Source organism: Phacochoerus africanus, chromosome 8 (assembly GCF_016906955.1).
Source record: "Phacochoerus africanus isolate WHEZ1 chromosome 8, ROS_Pafr_v1, whole genome shotgun sequence".
NCBI classification, from domain to species: Eukaryota; Metazoa; Chordata; class Mammalia; order Artiodactyla; family Suidae; genus Phacochoerus; species Phacochoerus africanus.
Window position 1 is genome coordinate 60,486,621 of NC_062551.1, and position 27,276 is coordinate 60,513,896.

The 27,276-nt window shown below is 44.2% G+C and overlaps 1 protein-coding gene and 1 pseudogene across 1 annotated transcript; one reads left to right on the top strand and one right to left on the bottom strand.

Moving 5' to 3' along the window:
* Positions 1 to 818: 818 nt before the first annotated feature.
* On the top strand, positions 819 to 19,294 carry ZNF471 (zinc finger protein 471). Its single transcript, XM_047790610.1, has 5 exons — positions 819 to 930; positions 5,737 to 5,828; positions 12,950 to 13,076; positions 15,132 to 15,227; positions 16,501 to 19,294. Exons 2-5 carry the CDS (start codon positions 5,796 to 5,798, stop codon positions 18,300 to 18,302), a joined length of 2,058 nt encoding a protein of 685 aa, XP_047646566.1. The 5' UTR covers positions 819 to 930; positions 5,737 to 5,795; the 3' UTR covers positions 18,303 to 19,294.
* Positions 8,403 to 8,707, bottom strand: LOC125132856 (60S ribosomal protein L37-like; annotated as a pseudogene).
* Positions 19,295 to 27,276: the final 7,982 nt, after the last annotated feature.

Consider the following 27,276-nt stretch of genomic DNA (forward strand, 5'->3'; position numbering starts at 1 on the left):
GTAGATTCAATGTAAAGAATTATCCCCTTTCCCCAAATGAGCCGATGTTGAAATTCAGGATGAAAACCTTTAATCAAGGTTGCAGTGCCCTGTTTTTCGACAATAACCATTCTAATTTTCTCTATTCTCTCTTCTTTGTTCTTTATTTCCCCATTTGATATGCTATTACTTTTACTCATGTGGTCTGTTTCCATTTACTTAAGAGTAAAGAGAGGGAAATTTTGTGAGGTTTTTTTTTTCTCTGTCTCCTTGAATGGCTTTTCCTTATTTGCTTCAACTTCTAAGGCAGGTACTAACTACCGTTTTCTTGGTCTCCGATACTACGGAGCGTTTCCACTCCGGTCAGGGGGTTCAATACTTGCTCTTTGGTCTCCGTGTCTGAACAGTGATAATGACCTTCCCGTTTTGCAGGTACTGGTTGGCTGTAGTCACAAAGGTGGTAGAGCCCGGTGGGGGATCCCTCGCTGATCTTATTGTCACAATGCCTAGCACAGAAAGAAAACCACATTCCCACGAACAGGCTTAGGGAGTCGCACTCGGAGCGACAGAGCGGCCACACGGAAACAGACAGCGTCACATCACAGAGGCACACCCGAGGTTCAGCAGGCGGCGCTTTCCAGACCTCGTAACTAGGGACGCTTCGGGTCTCCAGGCGAGGGGAGGGCGAGTGCGCATTCTACGCGCCTGCGCAAACTGGAACCAGCCCTGCCACGCCCCTCGAGCGAAATCTTGTGCGTACGCAGGCTCTCGCGCTGCGACGCTAAGAGCCTCCGACGCCTCCCTTTCTCCTCAGCCTAAGAACACGCCCCTCTCCTCTAAACCACGCCCTCTATCCCGTCCCCACACCGACTCCTCCCTTACCCCGCCCACCTGAGGCTATTCCGTGCCTGCGCACTCGGCTCCCGGGCGTCGGCTCCCGAAATCCTTCGGGTGAGAGCAACCGGCTTCCGGGGGGGAAGCCGGTGGGTTGTTCCGGGTGGTCGGGTGTCGGAGCCCAAGGGCCGGGCTCCACGGGCGAGGCCGGCAGCAGAGACCCGGGCCTGGAGCCCCGGCCAGGGCGCTGCTGCGGTTGTCCCCGGGCCGACTACATTTCCCAGAGGCCCCTGCGGGTGCGCCGACGCGACGGCTCGAACCCGGCTCGGGGCTGCGGGGCGGCTGGAGCGGGGTGTGTGTGTGCAGGGTCGGTGAGAGGCCGCGGTGCTTGTGAGAGAGATTGAGAGCATGTGTGGATGAGAGAATCGGGTGTGCCTGTGTGTGAGGGTCAGCCAGCGTGCGGCCCGGAGAGATCATGGAGGGAGATGTGTGCGAAAGACACCTGAGGGTGGGAGACTGAGGGAGGGAGACTGCTGGTGTGAATGTGCGATGAGAGAGCAGCGAGCACGTGAGACGAGTGTGTGTGTCCAGCGGGTGAGGCTGTGTGACAGCGCATGTGTGTCGTGTGTGAGCGAGACTGGGGCATCGCGTGTGAGAAACAGCAATTGCAGTGTCTGTGTATCTCTGTGTGTGAGAAATCGGAACCAGACCATTGAGAATGTGTGAGAGAAAAACCAGTGTTGCGGAGATCAAAGTGAGTAGGAGAGTCAAAAAAGAGGACCAAGACCACATGATGGCACTTCTAAGTGGAATCTAAAATATGGCGCAAATGAACCTACCTGCAAAACCGAAACGGACTCACAGATGTGGAGAACAGGGTTGTAGTTGCCAAGGGGCAGCAGAGAGGGAGTGGGATGGACTGGGAGTTGGGGGTTAGTAGATGCAAACTATTACAGTTAGAATGGATAAACAACAGGGTCCTAAACTGGAGCACAGGCAACTGTATCCAGTCTCTTGGGATAGAACATGATGGAAGATAGTATGAGAAAAAAAAAAAAAAATATATATATATATATACACACATATATACAGGCACATACACATTATATAACTGGGTTACTTTGCTGTATCGCAGAAATTGACAGATTTATAGTTATAATTAAAAAAATTAGGGATTCCCGTTGGGGTGCAGCGGAAACTAGTATCCATGAGTATGTGGCCTTGCTCAATGGTTCAGAGATCCTTTGTTGCATTGGCTGTGTACATCGCAGATGCAGCTTGGATCCTGCATGGCGTTGGCTGCGGTGTAGGCCGGCAGCTGTAGCTCCAATATGACCCCTAGCCTGGGAGTTTCCGTATGTCGCATATTTGGCCCTAAACAGCAAAAATAAATAAATAAAAAATAAATTCTTGGTAATGAGTAGGTCATCCCTGGGGAGAGTCTGTCCACGAATGATGCCTGCCTGAATCCTAATATCACTACAAGTATTGCCAAGTGATGTTTTCTGCCTCTGCTCTATCTATATAGATATCACCAAAAAGAACTTTCTCTTGTATTATTTCTTTCAAGAATATATCAGAGTTCCTATAATGGATCAGCAGTTAACAAATCTAACTAGTATCCATGAGGTTGCGGGTGGGGGAGAATAGATCAATGTGGATTCACTATTTTTTTTTTTTTTTGGTCTTTTTGCCTTTTCTAGGGCTGCACCCTCAGCATATGGAGGTTCCCAGGCTAGGGGTCCAATCAAGGCTGTAGCTGCCAGCCTACACCGCAGCTCACAGCAATGCCAGGGATCAAACCCGCCACCTCATGGTTTCTAGTCGGATTCCTTAGCTACTGAGCCATGACGGGAACCCCCTGGATTCACATATTTTTAAAAATTTGTTTTATTATTCATCTTGATGTTCAAATTGTCCCCAGTTGAACTATCAGGAACCCCCTTCAAATGCGTTCCTGTGTCCTTTTTTCCCCCTTTTCAAGTTTCATTGAGGTATAATTGATTGACAGTGCTGTGCGACAAAGTGGTTTGGTTTTCGCAGAATACTGGGTAGAGTTCTCTGTGCTATACAGCAGGTCCCTGTTAGCCTATCATTCCATGTACCTTAATGTGCAAATGCCAATACGGACAAAGAGAACAGATTTGTGGTTGCCAAGGGGGAGATGGAAGGGAGTGAGAAGGATGGGGAGTTTGGGGTTAGTAGAGGCAAACTACTTAGATTTAGAATGCGTAAGGAAGGGAGTTCCTGTTGTGGCTCAGCGGAAATGAACCTGACTAGTACTCATGAGGACACAGGTTCGACTCTCTGCCCTTGGCTTAGTGGGTTAAGGATCCAGCATTGCTGTGAGCTGTGATGTAAGTCACAGATGTGGATTGGATCTGGCACTGCTGTGGCTTTGACCTAGGCCATAGGCTGGCAGCTGCTGCTCCCATTCGACCCCTAACTGGGAACTTCCATTTGGCACGGGTTTGGACCTAAAAGACCAAAAAAATAATGAAAAAAAAAAAAGAATACGAGAAGTTCTCATCGTGGCTCAGCAGTTAACGAACCCAACTAGGATCCATGAGGACTCAGGTTCAATCCCTGGCCTCGCTCAGTGGGTTAAGGATCCAGCATTGCTGTGAGCTGTGGTATAGGTCACAGACATGACTCAGATACCCTGTGGCTGTGGCTGTTGTGTAGGCTGGTGGCTACAGCTCTGATTCCACCCCTAGCCTGGGAACCTCCAAGTGCCGAGGGTGTGGCCCTAAAAAGACGCAAAAAAAATATATGAGAAAAAGAATGTATATATACATAGGACTGGGTCATTGTACAGCAGAAATAGGCACACTGTAAATCAACTTTACCTTAATAATAATAAATAGGAGTTCCCTTCCTCAGTGGTTAACAAATCCCACTAGGAACCATGAGGTTGCGGGTTCAATCCTGGGCCTTGCTCAGTGGGTTGAGGATCCCGAGTTGCCATGAGTTGTGGTGTAGGTCACAGATGCGGCTTGGATCCCACGTTGCTGTGTCTCTGGCGTAGGCCAGTGGCTACAGCTCTGATGAGACCCCTAGCCTGGGAACCTCCATATGCTGCAGGTGTTATTTATAAATAAATAAGTAAATAAATAAATGAGTAGTAGAGAGACTATGTGAACCACGTATGGGGCTGGCAGATACACATCTGTGAGATTGTGGGGTGTGGGTGGGAGGAACAGATATGGGCAGGGACATGGGTACATGTGATGTTTGTGTATCACCATGTGTGTTTGTACCCATGGCCTCTGAGACCGTGTGTCCTCTCTGTAATCGAGGTATGTGAGATCTAGGGTCAGTGTCTGTGTCGCCCTGTGTGGTTTAACTGGCCCTGTGTGGTGCTGATGGCTATGAGGAGACTGCATGGGAGGTTGAGAGCTTTGGCTTCTTTGTGTATGTAGCTTTATGGAATTATGTGTTGCTAGGATAAGAATCCTGGAGTAGAATTCCCTGCTTTCAGTCCACAAGTTCCAGTGAGAAGCAAGAGGCGGGGTGACTGGAGCAGGAGAGCTCTAGGAGAAGACAGGAAGGGGCTGCAAAGAGAGATGGAAATAAAAGCGGCAAATTGGGTATTTAAGAATCCATTGTCCTGGGAGTTCCCATCGTGGTGCAGCAGAAAGGAATCCAACTAGGAACCATGAGGTCACAGGTTCAATCCCTGGCCTCAATCAGTGGGTTAAGGATCCCGAGTTGCTGTGAGCTGTGGTGTAGGTGGAGACACGGCTCAGATCCTGCCTCCTGTGGCTGTGGTGTAGGTTGGCAGCTGTAGCTCCGATTCGACCTCTAGCCTGGGAACCTCTGTGTGTCGTGGGTGTGGCCCTAAAGAGAAGGAAAAAAAAAAAAAAAAAAAAACCTTTGTCCCAGGGTGAGAGAAAAGCAAAGCCCTTGGGGATTGGGGAGGAGAAGGAAGCTGACCCTGACCTCTAGTGGTATTTTCGAATCAGAGTCTCACACTAGACAGTGTAGACTATATCAAAGCATGAAGAGGCGGGAAGGGAAAAAGTTCACCATTACCTATAAAATAGAGGAAGCAACTATTTCATGGGATTCTTTTTTAAAATAAAGTGAGAGAATATAATCTATGCAGAGTACCTAGCGTGTCTCTTTTTGTTTTGTTTTTGCCTTTTCTAGGGCTGCACCTTCAGAGGTTCCCAGGCTAGGGGTCTAATCAGAGCTGTAGCCACTGGCCTACACCACAGCAACAGCAACGCCAGATCTGAGCCAAGTCTGGGACCTACACCACAGCTCACGGCAACGCCGGCACGTTAACCCACTGAGCAAGGCCAGGGATCGAACCTGCAACCTCATGGTTCCTAATCAGATTCGTTAACCACTGAGCCACGAGGGGAACTCTGCGTGTCTCTTTTTAAATTCATAATAAGACCAAAGAATTGGAATGTAACTTTTAGGAAAAATATTAAATTTAGGACCTGGAGGAGTTCCCGTTGTGGCACAGTGAAAACGAATCCAACTAGGAACCGTGAGGTTGTGGGTTTGATCCCTGACCTTGCTCAGTGGGTTAAGGATCCAGCGTTGCTGTGAGCTGTGGTGTAGGTTGCAGATACAGCTCAGATCTGGCGTTGCTGTGGCTGTGGTGTAGTCTGGTGGCTACAGCTCCAATTCGACCCCTAGCCTGGGAAGCTTCATGTGCCATGGGTGCAGCCCTAAAAAGAAAAAAAGACCAAAAAAAAAAACAAAAAAAATTAGGACCTCAAGCATAGGAGAGACAGAGGTGTAAACTGGACCCCTCAACCACAGTTGGTTGCCTGTAATCTCCCATTTATGTGGGCAGGGGAACCAAAGAAGGCTGAAAAAAAGAAATGGAAGACAGAGTTTTTAGGCTGGTGATTCTGGGAGTGCAAAGAAGGGCTCATCTTCTCACTCTTCTTTTTCTTCCTCCAGCCTTACCCTCCTAAGACACTTCTGTTCTCCAAGAAAGAAGCCAGGAAAAGAAGGCAAGAATGACTGTTGAACTAGTGAAAGTCATACCCCAGGTTAGTTATTTCTCCTCTATGAAAGGTGGTTTTTTGTTTTGTTCAGTTTTGCCTTTTTTTTTTAGGGCCGCAGTGAAGGATCAGAGCCTTGTCTGTGACCTACACCACAGCTCACGGCAATGCTGGATTCTTAACCCCCTGAGCAGAGGCCAGGAATCGAACCCGCATCCTCATGGATACTAGTTGGCAGCTCCCAACCTGCTTTCCTTTTGAAAAGTCCCCCAAACCCTTATCTAAGCACCTGGTTCCCACTTCTCCCAGACAGCTCTGTCCTTAACTCAAGACTACATAACGGGTAAATAAAACTGAGTCTGATAAGGCATAAAGCTCCCTCTGAGCCCCCTCTTCTTCCCACTTCATTTTGATTCATTGTTGACATTTGTGAAAAGATTTGGTTTTTCTTATACGGAATAAAGGTGTCTCAGTAACAGTGAATTGGGTCCCAAACCAAAAAGTGCATAATAGCCCTCTCCTGTTCTTAGAATGCATCCAAACCTCTAGCTGAGTTTTGTCCAAATCTCCAGTTATATGCTTACTTTTTTTTTTTTTTCTTTTTTAAGGCCACACATGTGGCACATGGAAGTTCCTGGGCTAGGGGTTGAATCGGAGCTGTAGCTGCTGGCTACAGCCACAGCAATGCAGGAACTGAGTCGTGCCTGCGACCTATACCACAGCTCATAGCAACGCCAGGTACAGAATCCACCCACTAAGCAAGGTCAGGGATCGAACCCACATCCTAATGGATACTAGTCAGATTCGTTACCACTGAGCTGCAAGGGGAACTCCCTTTAAATTTTTTTTTTTTGGGGGTCTTTTTAGGGCCACACCCACAGCATATGGAGGTTCCCAGGCTAGGGGTTGAATTGGAGCTACAGCTGCTGGCCTACACCACAGCTCACGAAACCCCCAGATCCTTAACCCACTGGGTTAGGCCAGGGATCAAACCTGCGTCCTCATGGATGCTAGTCAGATTCGTTTCCACTGAGCCATGATGGGAACTCCCCCCTTAAATTCTTTTTACAAAATTTTTTTAGGAGATCCCGTCATGGCGCAGTGGTTAACGAATCCAACTAGGAACCATGAGGTTGCGGGTTCGGTCCCTGCCCTTGCTCAGTGGGTTAACGATCCGGCGTTGCCGTGAGCTGTGGTGTAGGTTGCAGACGCGGCTCGGATCCCGAGTTGCTGTGGCTCTGGCATAGGCCGGTGGCTACAGCTCCGATTCGACCCCTAGCCTGGGAACCTCCATATGCCGTGGGAGCGGCCCAAGAAATAGCAACAACAACAATACCAACAACAACAAAAAAAAGACAAAAAAATTTTTTTTTAATTATTTATTTTTAAATTACTTATTTTTCTTCTTATTGCTGCACCTGCAGCATAGGGAATTTCCTGGCCTGTGGGTCGAATCAGAGCTGCAGCTGCCAGCCTATACCACAACCACAGCCACACTGGCAACACCAGATCTGAGCTGCATCTTTGACCTGTGCTGCAGCTTGGGACAATGCCTGGTCCTTCACCCACTGAGTGAGACCAGGGATCAAACCCACATCCTCAAGTACGCTTTATTGGTTTCTTAACCTGCTGAGCCACAGTGGGAACTTATGTCCTTAAGTTCTTAAACACTTTTCTTTCTTTATTTTTTGTCTTTTTGTCTTTTTTGTTGTTGTTGTTGTTGTTGTTGTTGTTGTTGCTATTTCTTGGGCCGCTCCCACGGCATATGGAGGTTCCCAGGCTAGGGGTTGAATCGGAGCTGTAGCCACCGGCCTACACCAGAGCCACAGCAACTCAGGATCCGAGCCGCGTCTGCAACCTACACCACAGCTCACGGCAACGCCGGATCGTTAACCCACTGAGCAAGGGCAGGGACCGAACCCGCAACCTCATGGTTCCTAGTTGGATTCGTTAACCACTGCGCCATGACGGGAACTCCCTATTTATTTATTTTTTAAACCTCATTCGTGGCACATGGAAGTTCCTGGGCTGGGGATTGAACCCGCCCCACAATAGTAACCACAGCAGTGACACCACCAGATTCTTCATTGGCTGAGCCACTAGGGAATTTCCATTTTTCCTTTTCTTTTTTTAAATGTATGAATTCCCAGCCTCATTTGCTCACCTAAAAAAAGCTTATCCTACATAATTTTGGCAAATTAAAAAAAAGTTAAAATTGGTGATAGGTGCAAATAGTACAAAATTCAAAACCTCTCTCTTGCCTCCCAGTTCTCTGGAGACAGTAACTATCCTTGGCTTCTATTCATTCGTTCAGGGATATTCTATTTCTATGCATACATAGATGCTTTTTTCCCTTTCATAGCTAGTGCTTTTGTGTGTCCTGCTTAGGAAATGTTTGTCTACCCTTAGGGCATATAGATGGTTCTGTTTTCTTTTTTTTTTTTTCCTTTGTCCCAGCCATGGCAGTGACAACACTAGATCCTTTATCCATTAGGCCACTAGGTAACTCCCTCCTACTTTTCTTCTAAAAGATTTGTTTTACCCTTTACAGTTAAGTTTCTGTTGAGACTGTTTTTTTTTTTTTTAAACCAGAATATTTATTGCATGACTTTGCTGAAATCCTTAAGATGAACTGGATGTCGCAACAGCTGACCTCTTGGGGTTTAGGTATTGTTGCTTCACGGAATCTATGCCTGAAACTGCCACATACAATTTTTAGGTGCCTCATTCGCCCACTCCCGGTGATATTTTGTCTTTTAACTTTCGCCCTCCAGCTATACTTCCTCTTTCGCTTGGCAGGGTAGCCACACTTGCCACAGGTCCACTTTTGGAGATGTGGCCTTAGATGTGGCCTTAGAGCCACAGCGGCGGCACAACGTGTGCATCCTATTCTGACACTTTCCAAACGATGACATTCCCTTTGTCATCTTGCTTCCACCGCTGAGACCAAAGAGCTCTATTGAGACTTGATCTGTGATTTTTTTTTTTCTATGAGGGTAAAGCTCAAATTTTTTTTTTTTTTTAAGGCTGCATCCAAGGCCTATGGAAGTTTCCAGGGCAGGGACTGAATTTGATCTGTAGCTGTGACCTACATTGTAGCTACAGCACCACTGGATCCTTTAAGACACTGTGCCAGCCAGGGATTGAACCTGGGCCTCTGCAGTGACCTGAGCTGTTGCAGTCAGATTCTTAACCTGCTGTGCCACAGCAGGAACTCCTCAAGTTAACTTTTCACATTAAATTGTTACAATCTATTTTTAACTTATAAGAGAGACAGAGGTTCATTTTCTTCCCAGTTGTCTGTCCAGTTGACTCAATGGCAATTATTGAATAATTCATCTCTTTCACATGGATTTGGAATGCCACCTTTATGTCACACTAAATTCCTGTATATTTTGATTCTCTTGCTGGCAAATTAAAAAAATATATATTCAGTTTTACTTGTGTTTCTGTTTTTAATCTTATAATTTTTTTTTTTTTTTTTGGCTACATGTGGCATGTGGAAGTTACCAGGCCAGGGACTGAACCCATGCTGCAATTGGAGCCTGCCATGCCTGTGGCAATGCCAGATCCTTAACTTGCGATACCATAAGGGAACTTCCTAACCTTAAAATTTTAAGCTATGTTATTTGCATAAGGAACCCTGAATATAAAGGAAGCCCTTAATTTTACCAGTGAAAAGTTCTCCACTCCAAATTTCTGCCAAGTAGAAAATATTCCCTCATTGTATAGATGAGACTCAAATGTCCACTTACTAATATTTAATTAAATTACACGTTTTATTTTGAAAATCACGTATTAATTTGAAAACACTATTTTTTTTTCCCCTTGTCAGAGTTCATGAAATATTAACATGCATTTGGGGTATCTGTGTCTTCAGCATTAGAAACACTTTATGCATCAGCTAACATAATCTTCCGACACCGAACTTTTAGTTTGTGTATATGAAAATATTGAAATTGTATCTGAAGTCACAAAACTTCACTTTCCCCTCGTTTGTCCTATAGAAATAGGTGATAGCCATAATGTTACCACTTCATGTCTTGGTTCTGATATTTAACTTCATACTCCTGAATAATATTGGTTTTTTTGTTGTTTGTTTTTGCTTTTTAGGGCCACACTTGCAGTATGCGGAGAGTCCCAGACTAGGGGTCTAATTGGAGCTACAGCTGCCAGCCTACACCACAGCGCACGGCAGCACTGGATCCTTAACCCACTGAGCGAGGCCAGGGATCGAACCCACAACCTCATGGTTCCTAGTCAGATTCGTTTCCGCTGCGCCATGACGGGAACTCCTTCATGCTCCTGAATAATGTCTGGAACACTATGCCTGCTTATTTAGTTTGGGATATTATCTATTAACCTACCGCTATGAATGATAAGATTTAATCCATTAACAAACCCAGCACCCCAAATACCCAACACACAGTTTTGGAATTTTTTTTCCTACCTTCAAACATTATTTTGTTTCTGTTTTATATCAGGGTTCAGAGGAGTTTGGTGTCTTCAATTTTGGAAAATTTCAAAACTGTCTTTAAAAAATGTTAGCTCAGACCCTTTCCTTTCCTTCTAAAATTATATTTTTTACTATTATATGTGGTATTTGTACTTTTTCTTCAACTCTCTAATCTGCGAAATTTCTATCATTGAATTCTTAACTTCTATTATTGCATTTTTAGTTCTAGAATGTTTGTATGCTTTATATAATTTCTCATTTTCCACATAAGTTCACCATCTTTCCTATTAATTCCTTGAAAATATTAGCTATACTTTTTTGACCTAAGTGTCAGATAATTCTATTATTTGTATCTCCTATGAGTTTCTTTTTTTTTTTTTTGTCCTTTTAGGGGCACACCTGTGGCACATGGAGATTCCCAGGCTAGGGGTCTAATAGGAGCTATTGCTGCCAGCTTATGCCACAGCCACAGCCACGCCAGAGCCGAGCCAGGTCTGCCACCTACACCACAGCTCATGGCAATGCCAGATCCTTAACCCACTGAGCGAGGCCAGGGATAGAACCCACAACCTCATGGTTCCTAGTCAGATTCGTTTCCACTGTGCCACAATGGGAACTCCGAGTTTCTATTTTCTGATTTTTCACTCTTGATTTTGTACTATGTGCCTCATTATTTTGAATTAAGAAGCTGGACTCTGTATATTTAAAAATCTTAAGAAATAATGTGAAACTTTGATGTCTTCCTTTTGATAAGGTTTACTTCTAGGGGCGGGGAGGCACAGCATGCAGTGGCTTGATGTGGGATCTCAGTTCTCAGACCGGGGATTGAACCTGGGCTGCAGCAGTGAAAACGCTGAATCCTAACACCCTCGATAACCAGGAATCTCTCTCAACTTTTTTCTTTTTTTTTGTTTTTTTTGCTATTTCTTGGGCCGCTCCCTCGGCATATGGAGGTTCCCAGGCTAGGGGTCGAATCGGAGCTGTAGCCACCGGCCTACGCCAGAGCCACAGCAACTCGGGATCCGAGCTGCGTCTGCAACCTACATCACAGCTCACGGAACGCCGGATCGTTAACCCACTGAGCAAGGGCAGGGACTGAACCCGCAACCTCATGGTTCCTAGTTGGATTCGTTAACCACTGCGCCACGACGGGAACTCCAACTTTTTTCTTTTCTTTTTTAGGACGATACCCGTGGCACATAGAGGTTCCCAAGCTGGGGCTTGAATCAGAGCTCTAGCTGCCGGCCTGCACCACAGCCACAGCAATGCCAGATCTGAGCCATGTCTGCAACTAACGGCAACGCTGGATCCTTAACCCACTGAGCAAGGCCATGGATTGAACCTGCAACCTCATGGTTCACTAGTTGGATTCGTTAACCACTGAGCCACGACGGGAACTCCTTCCTTAGTTTTTACTTAATGTCTTTTTCTCTTCCAGGATCCTATCTGGGATACCACATTACATTTCGTAGTTCTATATCTTAAGTAGGTCTGTCTCCTTGTTTGTGACAGTTTCTCGAACTCTGCTTATTGATGACCTTGTCAGTTTTGAGGGGTTCTCAGGTGTTTTGTAGGACATCTCTTACTTAAATCTGATGTTTTTCTCATTATTAGACTGGAGTCATGTATTTTTATTTCTTTTTATTTTATTTTTGCTTTTTACGGCCACACCCACAGCATATGGAGATTCCCAGGCTAGGGGTCAAATTGGAGCTGTAGCTTTGAGCCTCCGCCACAGCAACATGGGATCCAAGCTGAGTGTGCAACCTACACTACAGCTCACTGGCCATATTGGATCCTTAACCCACTGAACAAGGCCAGGGATCAAACCCGAATCCTCATGGACCCTAGTTGGGTTCATTACCACTGAGCCACAATGGGAACTCCCTCTATTGAATCTTCTTGCCTCCTTTGTTGTGGTTAAATTGTTCATAGGTGCCTGGGTTTATTTCTGGGCTTTCTGTGCTGTTCCAGTGATCTATATATCTGTTTTTGTGGCAGTACCTTACTGTTTTGATGACTGTAGCTTTGTAGTAAAGTCTGAAGTTGGGGAGCCTGATTCCTTGAGCTGAAATTTATGTACTATTCTAAGTCAATCATATCTCAATTTAAAAAAAAAAAAAGGATAGAAAAAGTTTTGTCACAACCTGCTAGTGATTGTAACTGGACATTAAATCTTTTTTTAAAAAATTATGGCCACACCTGTAACATACAGAAGTTCCTGGGCCAGGACTGAATTGAGCCACAGCTGCAACCTCCTCTGCAGTACGTTTCATTTTGATATTGTTTAAGTATATATTGGCTTATACTCATTCAGTACACAAGTTGGCTGTGTTTTAGTCTTACACACTGGGTGATTTCTCATATTGCCATCCAGGTCTCTCTTCTATGGCATGATGTGCTAATTAATTATTAATGGTACAGCATTAAAAAAATTGCATTCTAGGAGTTCTCATCATGGCTCAGTGGTTAACAAATCCGACTAGGAACCATGAGGTTATGGGTTCAATCCTGGCCTTGCTCAGTGGGTTGAGGATCCGTTGTTGCTGTGAGCTGTGGTGTGGGTTGCAGACATGCCTCGGATCCCACATTGCTGTAGCTCCGATTAGACCCCTAGCCTGGGAACCTCCATATGCCACGGGTATGGGCCTGAAAAGACAAAAGACAAAAATTTAAAAAAATAATAAAATAGAATATTTTGGGGTCATTTCAGGACTTGGTGACATTCAAGGATGTGGCAGTTGACTTTTCCCAGGAGGAATGGGAATGGCTGAACCCTGCTCAGAGGAATTTATATAGGAGTATGATGTTGGAGAACTATCAGAGTCTGGTGTCACTGGGTGAGTGTCTTTTTCCCCTCTGTGTAATTCAGAATTACCCTTAGAGACTCTTTACATATTTATTATTACAAGTCTTTTTTTTTTTTACTGTGTCTAGGTCAGAATGGAATCTGAAAAAGAAAGAGGATATTCAGAGATTGATGAAAATTTCAGATTTAGTCAGTGAATTTGGTGTGTATCAGATATTTCACAAATATGCCCTTTAGTTAATTAGAAACACTGGACATGATGTGACTCTTACTGATCTCATCTGCTGCCTTGTTTCCTCAGTCCTGCAGTCTCGTTACCACTAGTGGTGACAAACTTCCCCAAGAATATAGCTGGATTATTAAAATTCAGAATATTTCTTGTAAAAATCTATATTTTTATTAACTTATAATAAGTGAACTAGTGAGGCACAAACTTTGAAAATTGCTTCAGATGTTCTTAGGGAAAAGTAATATGGACCCTTCTCAGGCCTGGGGCACCTCATTGACTAGATAGCTTTCTCTTGCCTGGAGGCCCCTTTTATCCTGCTTGTGGTTCCTGGAGCTTCTTGAAACTAAGTGTATGTTTTTCACCAAATTTGAGAAAATTTTGGCGATTATTTCTTCAAGTAATTTTTTCTACCCTCTCTTCTCCTTCTGGGATTTCAATTACAAACATATTAGAACTTTGGATATTGTGCCTTGGGTAACTAAGGATCTGTTCACTTATAGAAATCTTTTTCCTCTGCCAAATTAGATAATTTCTATGGATTTATCTTCAAGTTGACTATTTCCTTGTCTTCTTCAATGTCTTGTTAAGCCTATCTAAGTGAACTTTTAACTTTCAGATACTGTGTTTTGCAGCTCCAGACTTTTGCTTGGTTCTTTTTTATATTCTGTTTTGCTGCTGAAAAATTACAAGCATATTTTCCTTTACATTTTTGAATATAGATATTATAGCTTTTTTAAAATACTGGTCTGGAGTTCCTGTTGTGGCTCAGTGGTTAACGAATCCGACTAGGAACCATGAGGTTGTGGGTTTGATCCCTGGCCTTGCTCAGTGGGATAAGGATCCAGTATTGCTGTGAGCTGTGGTATAGGTCACAGATGAGGCTCAGATCCTGTGTTGCTGTGGCTCTGGCGTAGTCTGGCGGCTACAGCTCTGATTCAACCCCTAGCCTGGGAACCTCCATATGCCAAGGCAGCGGCCCTAGAAAAGGCAAAAAGACAAAAAAAATAAAAAATAAAAAATAAATAAGATAAAATTGTGTAATAAAAAATAAATAAATAAATAAATAAAATACTGGTCTGCTGATTCCAATATCTGTATTATAGGCCTCCATTAATTGCCTTTTTTTTTTCTGAGTATGCTTCACTTTTTCCTTTATTTATTTATTTATTTAGTCTTTTTTGGGTCATACCTGCAGCATATGGAGGTTCTCAGGCTAGAGGTTGAATCAGAACTATAGCTGCTGGCCTACACCACAGCCACAGCAATGCCAGATCCGAGCTGCATCTGTGACCCACACCACAGTTCATGGCAACACTGGATCCTTAACCCACTGAGCCAGGCCAGGAATCAAACCTGTGTCCTCATGGATGCTAGTCAGATTCGTTTCTGCTGAGCCATGACAGGAACTCCTCCACTTTTTTCCTTTTCTTATATAGTAATTTTGTAATTTTGAATTTTATTCCAAACACTGTAAATAATACATTGTAGAAACTCAGGATTCTTTTACATTCCTCTGAAAAATTTTGTTTTGTTTTTAAATCAGGCAGTTTAACTTGACTCAAATTTCAAACTGCCTCTAGGGACCCTTTATGTGACCTCACTTACTCTTGTCTGGTGATCTTCTGAAAATGTTGGGCTTTACTTCTCCCCCTGACCCCTTAGAAAATGATTTAACTTTTATAGAGTTGACAGTTGGCAGTCCCACTAAACTATGCTGGAAGCTTTATGTAGTCTCTCACCCCTTGATCTATTCATTCCTGTGATATAATTCTATCACAGTTAAGGAACTGGCTGAAATTCCCAGCTGGTTCTGAAATGCCCCAAACATGGCCAATTTTCATATCTTTTTGTATGCAGGACTTTGTATCTCTAAGCCATATGTCATCTCCTTACTGGAGCAAGGGAAAGAGCCTTGGGTGATGAAGAGTGAGAAGACAAGTAGCCCATTCCCAGGTGAGTGTGGAAGAACCAGATAGCAGAATCTTTTCTAGGTAAAGGCTCAGCCATTTTCAGAGGTTATACTTCTTTCTTATGTTTCTTAGAAACACTTCTCAAGCCTTCCAATTATGATAAAAATGACATGTTACCACTTAGCATGGGCTCCCCAAATATCTCCTCTTCTACTTGACTTCTAATAACTCATTTTGCAAGAAAATTTTATTCAGCTCTTCTATCCTTTTGCGATACAGACTTACATAAGCTTCTCTGATTCTTAAATCTTAACTCCAAAATTAGACGATGCTTGCAAATCATAACATACCCTTCTGCTTTAAATCTTTTTTGTTTCCTGTTGCAAATAGGAAAAATTCAAACCCTACCAGCCTCTTTGTAACCAGATCCTTCCTACTTCTCCAGCCTTATCCTCTATAACTTTTTAGTTTTTTTCACTGTATTTTAGTCCAGAGTTTGTAAACTATGTGAGGCATGAAGGTATGTTCCAAGTGTGTTACAGGTATGCCAATATCCTGAGTCTCTAAGCGTTGGGGGACCAGATGGGGCTAGAGGTAGTCTGAGTTCCAAGAATGCTTGCATCTGGATCATAGGTAGTGCAGTGTGTCTTATAAATGTCATTTCCAACAAATGCCTGACATACAGTTGAAAAGCAATGCTCTAGCCCATTGGTCGCCTTTTCTGAACTCACAAGCTCTTTACTGACTCAGGCTTTTGTATTCTGTTTCTCTGCCTAGAATGCTCCTCTGTGGGCTCTCTGTCCATGCTTGACTATCAGTCCAGAGCTCAAAAATCATCTCATCAGAGGCTTTCCCTAACCACCTTATATAATGAACATTTCCCTATTCTCGCACAATTACCATCTAGTAAGCCATGTACTTATGTGATGATATTGTTTTTAGACAAAGTTAACCTAGCTATATATGCAGATCGCCTAGAAGTGGGAGAGAAGAGAGGAAGAGAGTTTCGTTTATAGTTTCTAATGTTACTACAGGCATAAAATACTACCATTGCAGACTACTTCAAAATCACCTTTTCCATGTTCCTCTGTGAGCCCTAACTTTCTGGGGTCTGCTTGTATATTTTTTCATCTGACATGTCTGTACATAATATATTTTGTAGAATTTATTATTTTTGAATGACTTTTTCCATGTTCAGTGTTTCCTTTATTATAGCTCATGATAAAGGAAATATTTGCTCATGATAAAGGAAATATTTCCTTTATTATAGCTCATGATAAAGGAAATATGTTTTTTTTTAATTTTGCATCTTTCAGATTGGGAATCTATATATGAGACCCAAGAATTACCTTTGAAGCAGTTTGTGTGTGATGATGTGTTAATGGAGAGAATTACAACCTGTGGACTTGAGTGTTCCACTTTTGGAGAAAATTGGAAATATGAAGATCTTTTTGAGAGGCAGTTGTTAAGCCAAGAGACATTTACCAGGCAAGAAACAGTCACTCTTAAAGAAAACCTTACTGTGAAAATAGACCCTAAATATAACAAATCTGGGAAACTTATCCCTCTAGACAATGTAGAAGAGAATGTTTTTAATCACAAGTCAGATAAAAAAAGCTTTTCCAAAAATTCCATGGTAATAAAATACAAGAAAGTCTATGCAGGTAAGAAACTTTTTAAATGTGATGAATGTGAGAAAACCTTCACCCAGAGCTCATCCCTTACTGTTCATCAGAGAATTCATACTGGAGAGAAACCATATGAGTGTAAAGAATGTGGGAAAGCCTTCAACCAGAGTCAACACCTTGCCCAACACTACAGAATACATACTGGAGAGAAACTCTTTGAATGTAAGGAATGTAGGAAAGCCTTCAGCCAAAATGTACACCTTATTCAACATCAAAGAATTCATACTGGAGAAAAACCATATAAATGTAAGGAGTGTAGAAAAGCCTTCAGCCAGCCTGCACACCTTGCCCAGCATCAGAGAATTCATACTGGGGAGAAGCCTTATAAATGTAATGAATGTGGAAAGGCCTTTGGTGATGGCTCATCCTTTACGCGGCATCAGAGATGTCACACTGACAAAAGACCCTATGAATGTATCGAGTGTGGGAAAGCCTTCAGGCAGAACACATCCCTTATTCGACACTGGAGGTATTCCCACACTGGGGAGAAACCTTTTGATTGCATCGACTGTGGGAAGGCCTTCAGTGATCACATCGGACTTAATCAGCATAGAAGAATTCATACTGGAGAGAAACCCTACAAATGTAATGTGTGTGGGAAGAGCTTCAGCTATGGCTCGTCCCTGACTGTCCATCAGAGAATCCACACAGGAGAGAAACCATATGAGTGTGATGTCTGTGGGAAGGCCTTCAGTCATCAGGCTTCACTTACTCAGCATCAAAGGGTGCATTCTGGAGAGAAGCCTTATGAATGCAGGGAATGTGGGAAAGCCTTTAGGCAGAGCATACACCTTGCTAGTCACCTGAGAATTCATACTGGCGAAAAACCCTTTGAATGTAAGGAATGTGGAAAAGCTTTTAGCATCAGTTCACAGCTGGCTACCCATCAGAGAATTCATACTGGAGAGAAACCTTACACATGTAAAGAATGTGGGAAAGCTTTCAACCAGAGGGCACACCTTGCACAACATCACAAAATCCATACTGAAGAGAAACCTTATGAATGTACCGAATGTGGTAAAGCCTTTAGCCAGACTACCCGCCTTATTCAGCACCAGAGAGTTCACACTGGAGAGAAGCCCTTTAAATGTACTGAATGTGAGAAGGCCTTTATTGATAATTCATCCCTTGTTAGGCATCAGAGACTTCATACTGGCCAAAGGCCCTATGAATGTGTTGAGTGTGAGAAGGCATTCAGAACAAAATCATCCCTCGTTTGTCATCAAAGATGTCACATGGGGGAGAAACCTTATGAATGTAGTACATGCGGTAAAGCCTTTGGTCATCGGCAATCCTTTATCGTTCATCAGAGAATTCATTCTGGAGAAAAACCATATGAATGTAAGGAATGTGGGAAAACCTTCAGGCAGATGGCACACCTTAATCTCCATAGAAGAATCCACACTAGAGAGAGAACGTATGAATGTTAGGAATGTAGAAAAGTCTTCAGACAAAATGCACACCTCGTTCACCATCAGAAGATTCATGCTGCAGAGACATCTCAGGCCCCTAGCCCTTTCTCACCAAGTCCTGTGGATATGTCTGCTAATTATTTTTGGAATTCCACATCTTTCAGTTCTCATTGGTCTACTCCAATTGTCTAAAAACTGGTCTCCTTGCATCATTTTTGTCCCCTTTAAGTTCATTCCTCATACTATTTTCACAGTGGTCTTTTCAAAATGTAAATGTAATGATATGACTCTCTTAAATTTTTTGCTGTGAATTTTTAAATTACTTGATTCATATAAAGTGCTCAGCCTAGTGCCTGATTCAGACTAAGTGCTCCATAAACATTAGCTCAGTATCCTTCAGAGTTCTGCTTGAGAATTATTTTTAAATAGTGAACTCTGGAAGGCAGTATATGCACTAAGAGATCATAACAATTTTGGAACTGAAGCTTAATGTGGATGATGAGGATTCGTGTTGGAGTATGTGTAAAGCTTGATATCACAAAATAACACTCTGTTCCTTTGCTAGTAAGGAAATTCAGTGTGACCCAAGATATAGAATATGTTTTAGGAAGTGCCTAGGGCTCCAGACAAGATTGGAACATAAGGATTAGAATTTGCTGCAAAGAAAGTAAGACTATATTTAGTCAAGACAAAAAATAAAAATTCCTAATATTTAAAATGGAAGAAACAGAGAACTTGAATAGTCTAGCTCTCTTTTGAAACACCTGGACTCACACTCACAGATTAATTCTAAACCTTCAAGGAACCATAATTAGTCTGTTCTAGAGTATAGGAAAAAAAATTCAAGCAGAGTATTTTGAAGTATTTAGAATACTTCCTTCATGAGGCTAATTCAATACTGATATCAAACCCAGAAAAAAATGAAATAATAGATGAATTTACCCATGGTTATTATAGGCAGGCAATTTTTTTAAGTTTATATGATTTTTGTTTTTTCCATTATAGTTGATTTATAGTGTTCTGTCAATTTCTACTGTAAAGGAAGGAAATTATTAACCTAGTGAAGGAGAACAGAAGCTCTGAATAAGTGGAAATCCATAGATGATTCTAGATAGAAATTTCAGTATTAAAAACATGTCTGCATGTTCAGTCAATTCCAGTCAACAATCCCTATAGGATATTTTCACATTGACAGGTTTGTGCTGAAAATCAAGTAGAGTGGTCAATAGGCAAGCATCACGGGAAAGTTTTTGAAAAAGACCATACACCCATGAATTGAGTTGGCTGCAAGTAATGTAGTTGATGTGTCACTGGGAGAGAGGAATCACTTAAATGGTGCTGGACATCTATGCAACTGGAAATAAAGTCAGATGCACCTTTCACCCCTCACAGAAACACTCATTCAATGTGGATTATGATGTAACAGCAAACACGATACAATGTAGAATATTTTTATCCCTTTGAGTTAAGGAAGGCTTTGGTAAGCAGGACACAGTCCAGAAGCCATGAAGAGAGAGAGAGTGTTGGTAGGACCACGGAAAAGATTTAAATTTTTCTTCAATGGTTAAGATACTGTGTGCACAGTTAAAAGGCACATGACAGGCTGAGAGCTATTTTAGACATGGACTGCAAAGTATAAAGTCCTTATAAAAAGGGTTGTTGGAAAGAGACAAGGATAAGATACACAATCTGACGAAGTCTGAAAAGATAGTTGACAGTAACACTTCGATAAACGAAGTTTTTTTGTTTGGGGTTTTTTTTTCATCTTCAGTCTTCACCACCAACACAAGCCAGCACACATTTTATGGATGATAGCCAGCACTGTTGCAGGTGTGAGAAAGTATATTTTTATGCACCAGGAAGGTAAGAGGTACAAAGTCATTTTAGAAGACAATGTGGTGCAACCTTTTGACATTTCATATAATTTTTTGGCTGTGTCTGTGGCATATGGAAATTTTCAGGCCAGGGATCGAACCCATACCACAGCAGCAACTCAAGCTACTGCAGTGACATTGCCAGATCCTTAATCTGCCATTCCACAAGGGAACTCCTCTGTCCACATTTTAAATGTCATTAATCACTCTGCTGCAATTCTATATCTAGGAATGTATCTTCTTATGAAGCACAGGTACAGAAATACAGATGCATAAGCACATTACAGAATTGTGAAAAAACAAAACCTTGGAATGGCTTAATGTCTAGCACTAGTAAATTGATTGCTTAAATTATGGGAAATCAGTGGTTATTATGCACAGAAAAAGGAGGTGGATCTCTACTCACAGAATGATGTTTTGTAGTTTAATGAGAATGTAACTTTTTCATAACTATGTAATATGATGGCATAGTTATAAACTCTACAAAGTTAAAATTATGAAGTGTGTTGTTTTCATCTACTATGCAAATAGAAACCAGGCATACGCAAACACAGACTCCTTCACCAAACTGTTAGCTGAGCTGCTCTGACGTCATTCCCTGAGGTTTTGTTTGCCGGTTATACACCATTCACTTGTCACCCAATCAGGTACCCCTTGGGACTCTGGGGGAGTTGAACACGAGTCATCCTTTGGCCAAAGTTTTTTTTTCTTTTTTTTTTTTTGGTCTTTTTCTAGGGCCGCACCCCTGGCATATGGAGGTTCCCAGGCTAGGGGTCCAATAGGAGCTGTAGCCACTGGCCTACACCAGAGCCACGGCAACACTGGATCCGAGCCCCGTCTTTGACCTACACCATAGCTCAGGGCAACGCCGCATCCTTAACCCACTGAGCGAGGCCAGGGATCGAACCTGCAAACTCATGGTTCCTAGTCGGATTCGTTTCCGCTGTGCCGGGACGAGAACTCCTGGCCAAAGCTTTAAGATGGTGTCACAGTTCCTGCTGCTTTGCTCTCCAGAGCGGGCCTGTTTTGTGTTCTTTCCAGGTTGTTTCTTATGGGCATTTTTTTTTTTCGTTTTAAAATTAGATTAAGTTCTTTTGCTGACAACCAGGCAAACAACCAATACAGAAACTGGTAGCATTGAGTGAGTTTCAGACAAAAGATCCTTAGGAAATGTGGAATTATTGTTCAAGTGCTGTTATAGGATGAAATGGAACAAAGCATTCGAAGGCGCCTAATCATATGCTGTGCCAGGAAAGTAGCACACCTTCATAGCAACAGTAAAATAGCTGATTGCATGTGGTCTAGCTGGCATTTGACTTGGACCAATAAAAAGAAGACAGGAGTTACCCGCTGGCCTAGCTGTTAAAGGACCCAACCTTGTCACTTCTGTGGCTTGGGTCATTGCTGTTGTGCAGGTTTGATCCCTCCCTGGCTTGGGCATGACCGAAAAAATAAAAATAAAAGAGGACAAAAAGCGCCAGTCCAAGGAGTCTCTTTCTTTGTTCATAATGGAACTGGATGGGAGTCGAACTGAGTTCCCGGTAGCAGCCACTTTCCAGATGTAAAACATGCAGTTCAGTAGTGCACTTGGGCAGCTCTCATTGGCTTGCAAGAACTGTTTTATTTCTAGACATTTTGTGAACTGGTCGTTAAACTGAACGTGTGTGTGTGTGTGTGTCTATATAAATACATACATATATTGAGTTCCTGTTTCAGCTCAGCAGTAAGAACCCGACTAGCATCCATGAGGATGCAGGTTTGATCCGTGACCCCCACCCACCCCCCGCGCAGTGGGTTAAGGATCCAGTATCTTCGCCGTGAGCTGTGGTATAGGTCACAGGTGCAGCTCAAATCCTGCATTGCTATGGCTGTGGCTGGTAGCTGCAGCTCTGATTGGACTCCTAGCTTGGGAACTTCCATATGCTGCAGGTTCAGCCCTAAAAAAAAAAAAAAAAAATCAAAAAGCAATATAACCTATATAATGTGTATCTGTACTATGCCTATATAATATGGTTCTGTTGTGTATATGTTTATATGTAGCATATAGAGATATATTATAATCAACAAATAAGTTATATTAAAAACAAAGACAATAGTTTGTAAAAATGAGTTTGGAGCATTTATTTCCTACATTTTTTTTTTTTGACTAGCATCTGTATTTATGGCTAACATCCTGCTGTGCATCTCTTTCCGGTCCTGCAGTCAGTGACGTGTTGGTAACTTGAATTCAAGCATGATGGGCGTATTTAACAGCATTCACTAAAAATCAAATTGGTTTGTTTTGCTGATCATTGACTTTTAAGAAATTATAGGAGTTCCTGTTGGGGCGCAGTGGTTAACGAAAGTGACTAGTATCCGTGAGGGTGCGGGTTCAATCCCTGGCCTTGCTTAGTGGGTTAAGGATCCAGCGTTGCCATGAGCTGTGGTGTAGGTCGCAGATGAGGCTTGGATCCTGCGTTGCTGTGGCTGTGGTGTAGGCAGGCAGATGCAGCTCTGATTAGACCCCTAGCCTGGGAACTTCCATATGCCACACCTGCAGCCCTAAAAAGAAAAAAAAGAGAGGAGTTCCCTCTGTGGTGTAGTGGAGTAAGGACCCAGTGTTGCCATAAACAGTTGCAGCTTGGGATTAATCCCTGGCCTGGGAACTTCCATATGCCTCAGGCACAGCCAGAAAAAGAAAAAAAAGTGATGGAGAAAATATTAGCAATTCGGGTTAAACTTAAAATGTGTCATGTCTGTAGTAACATTCTGAATACGTAGCACAAAAATTAAATGCTTCCAGAATTTGAAAACTGTTAACAACCTCAGTCCTGTCCCTGACCAACGCGTGAAGTTCCCACCCGTGTGTTGTTTCACTGGACACGGTACCAGCACGCTCCTTCCCTTGTGGAGCCGCGTGTTGAGCCTGTACCAGCCCATCACCCAGGACCTGCCCGGTGAGAGTCCCGGCTTCGATTGCCAGTCAATCTACAGATGAGAGTCAGCCTCGAACAGCTTACTCTGTTATTGATTGCAACACACTTCAAGTCTGGGGAGAGGCCTCCGCCGACGTATCACTTATGCCTGAAACTGCCTTTCACCCCGGTACCACATCTGGGTATTTGGGTCGGGGGTGCCCTGAGGACCTGCCTCCCTGTGACACTGCCATCACCTGTCCCTCTAGGATTCCCTAGAGAAGCACAGGCATTTGCCAAGCGAAGTGCAGGCTGAGGAAAGGGCAATCGCCACGATTTGGGGAAGAACTCCCAGGATCAAGGACCTGTAGCCATTCTGGAGGATTACAGGAGCAATTCTTTTTTTGTTGTTTTGTTCTGGTTTTGTTTGTTTGTTTGTTTGTTTTGGTTTGGTTTTTTTGGCCTTGCCCCCCCGTCGTGTGGAAGTTCCTCAGCCAGGAATGGACCTGGCACCACAGCAGTGACAATGCTGGACCCTTTACCTGCTGAACCACCAGGGAACTCTGATAGGGGGCAATTCTTGCCCACATCCAGCTCAGAGTCGGCCCTGTGGGGTCCTGTGCCAGCCACTGGCCTTTTTTCTCTAAGGTCCGGTCTCTGCCTTTCCCCTGCTTTCCCCTTGATGGAAGGCATTTAACCCCCGCAGGTGACCCTGCCCCAGAGTCCTCTGCCCACTGGTTTTCTGGGAGGTTCTCTCAGTGGGGGCGCCAGCAGCAGATGGAGGGCAAGAGTTGGGGAGAAGCCAGGCTATTTCTCCTCCACACGCTCTGCCTTTTTTTTTGACCGTGCCCACTGCATTCGGAAGTTCCCAGCCAAGGATCAAACCTGCACCATAGGCAGTTCCTGTTGTGGCTCAGTGGTTAATGAACCCAACTAGTACCCATGAGGATGTGGGTTCGGTCCCTGGCCTTGCTCAGTGGGTTAAGGATCCGGCATTGCTGTGAGCTGTGGTGTAGGTTGCAGATGTGGTTTGGATCCTGTGTGGTTGTGGCTGTGGCTGTGGCCAGTGGCTACAGCTCTGATTCGACCCCTAGTCTGGGAACGTCCATATGCCATAGGGGCAGCCCTAAAAAAAGACAAAAAGACAAAAAATAAATAAATAAACATAAAAACCGGTGCCATAGCAATGACCCAAGCCACAGCAGTGACAAAGCTAGATTCTTAACCACGAGGCCACCAGGGAACTCCTTGCCTTGGTTTTTGTAGTGACTCTGGTGATGCCATCTTCCCTCTGTTCTACCTGCTTCTGGTCACCTCTTCTTACAGTCCAGCCCTGCCCGGGGCGTCCCTGTGGATCAGCCAAGCTTCTCTAAGTGGCCCTGGCTCCTAGTGGCGATAATATCACCTCCTCCCTTTGGCCCTCAAGCTTCAGGGCATCACTAACCTTACTCGCTTCCCTGTTCTCTTCTTCCAACCTTTGTCGTGAGTTCCTTGTGCTACGTTCCTTGTGCATGTTCTTCCTGAACAAAGCCTGGCAGAGGACAAACTTAAGCCAGTTATTTGTAGGTGTTTGTTTTGGCAAAGCACATCCATGCCTTGCCCAACACCAAGATGACCCTGGACACTGCCTGCGAGCTGAGGGCTCAGGGGCATGTTACAGAACAAGTGTCTGGAGTTCCCGTTGTGGTGCAGTGGTTAATGCATCCGACTAGGAACCATGAGGTTGCGGGTTCGATCCCTGGCCTTGCTCAGTGGGTTAAGGATCTCCAGCATTGCTGTGAGACGTGGTGTAGGCTGGAAGCTGTAACTAGATTGGACTCCTAGCCTGGGACCCTCCATAAGCTGCAGGTATGCCCCCCCCCCCCGAAAAAAAACCCAGGAAAACTGATCCTGAAAGGCAAGGATACATAGATCTGATGCTTTTTTTTTTTTTTTTGGTCTTTTTGCCTTTTCTAGGGCTGCTCCCTCGGCATATGAAGGTTCCCAGGCTAGGGATTGAATCAGAGCTGTAACTGCCAAGCCTACGCCATAGCCATAGCAACTCGGGATCCAAGCCGCGTCTGCAACCTACACCACAGCTCACAGCAACCCCAGATCCTTAACCCATGGAGCAAGGCCAGGGATTGAACCCTCAACCTCATGGTTCCTAGTCGGATTCGTTGGCCACTGAGCCACGACGGGAACTCCGAGCTGCTGCTTTTAACAGGGCTTAGGAGCAGTACGACCTGCCACTTCCTTGATGCACCACAGCACACGTGGAAATGGAAGACTCCCACGATACCACCCAGGCCACAGACAGTTTGGGGTGGGTTATCCCCTAACCCAGGCAAAGAAGCCTGATGAACGGAGGTGCTGGCCGAGCCTGGGAGAAGCAGGCATTCAACGGAGTAGAAATCACCCATACTCACAACCTCAAGGCCAGGTCCAGAAGGAAAAAGAACAGGCTCTATCCTTTACCCCTGTGTTCCTTTGGGCTGGTTCACGATGAAGCCTCCCCCTGCCCCCCGACAGCTTGCACCATTTTATTAATTCAAAGAAAGTCTTCTCACTAAAGGGGTTTATAAACCAAGCAGGGCTCTGTGGGGTCCTGGGCACAAAAGCTTTTCCATGCCTCCCACTCCCCTCCCCCCCCAACCCGTGTCTTGTTTTTAGGAAAACATAGACCTCATTCAGCCTCCATGAGCTTCCCAGAGTTCCAAGGGCAGGTTCAGATGGTTGCTCATTAGGGAAGGGAGGGGATGCAAAAATCAGGGAGGAGCAGCCAAGAGACAATAGTGCAGCCCTGGGGCAGGTCCTGGTTCCCCCTCAAGGGATACACATATGACGTAGGCATCTTATGCACCTAAGAGAAAACTTTTATTCCTTATGCTTCTTTTAGGAATGAATACTTTCAGACTCAGCAGCTTGGAGCCCTTCCCTGTGTTTCTCCCTCACTTAATCGCATCCTAAACACAATCCCCTGTGAGCTGACGATGAGGCCCCCTGAGCACGACTGCCTGTGCCCTACAGATTCTTAGCACAGCATGTGCTTCAGCAACTTTCCTAGTTTGTTCTCCTCTCTGATCCAGACGCCCTTTTCCCAAGTACCATGACTCCAGGCAGTGACCCAGGAGACCCCCCGCCAGGATCACGCCGAGATCCCCCGACACCGGCTTCAGGGGCTAAAATTCCCTGAAAGAAAGAAGAATGCGTGTTTGCTCCAGTCCTGATTCTTCTCTGAAACCCTGTTTTTCTCCTTTGGGACCATAAAAGGCCCTGCACGCCTTCCTCAAAGGAGGGCCCAGTCTTACAGCCTTAGCCTGCAGTGGCCTCCTTTGCCTGGCAAAGCGCTAAAAGCTATTTTTTTCTCCTTCCTCCAAAACTCTGCCTCCGCATTTCTGTTTGGCACCGGTGGACAGAGGCCACGTTTCAGCAACAAGAGCAGGGCTTTAAGAGCATACCCAGCACCGCCTCAAGTCTGCTGGTCGTCCCTTTGGCCAAAGCAGGCCCTATGCCAAGGGAGGGGGGCAGCGCAGGAAGGGCCTTCGCCAGGGTGTGGCTACAGGGAGTCAATGCTATCCACCTGCTACTTGGGTGGGCTACAAGTTCTAACCACACAGAGTGCTTCCTACAAAATTATTCTATGTAGTTCATACTGCTCACAATTTACAAAGTAAGAAATTAACAAAGTAATCTCACCTCGTCCTCCCCCTCCACAGCGAGTTCCTCTTCCTGGAGAAAACCCACTATTTAGAGTTTCCTGGTATCTTTCTAGAATATTCTATGCATATATAGCAAATATTTATGTGGGTATGTTTATATGAAGAAATAGTCATAAAAATTGTGGAGTTCCAGTTGTGGCACAGTGGAAACAAATCTGACTAGGAAACATGAGGACGCAGGTTCAATCCCTGGCTTTGCTCAGTGGGTTAAGGACTTGGCATTGCTGTGGCTGTGTTGTAGGCTGGCAGCTGTAGCTCAGATTTGATCCCCAGCCTGGGAATATCCATATGCTGCGAGCACAGCCCTAAAAAACAAAACAATCAAACAAAAAATTTATCTAGCAATCACACTCCGGGGCATATACCCAGACAAAACTATAATCAAAAAGATATGAAAAGATGCTCAACATAACTAATTATTAGAGAAACGCAAATTCAGAATTGCTATGAGGTACTGCCTCACGCCAGCCAGAATGGCCACCATCACAAAGTCTACAAACAATAAATGCTGGAGAGAATGTGG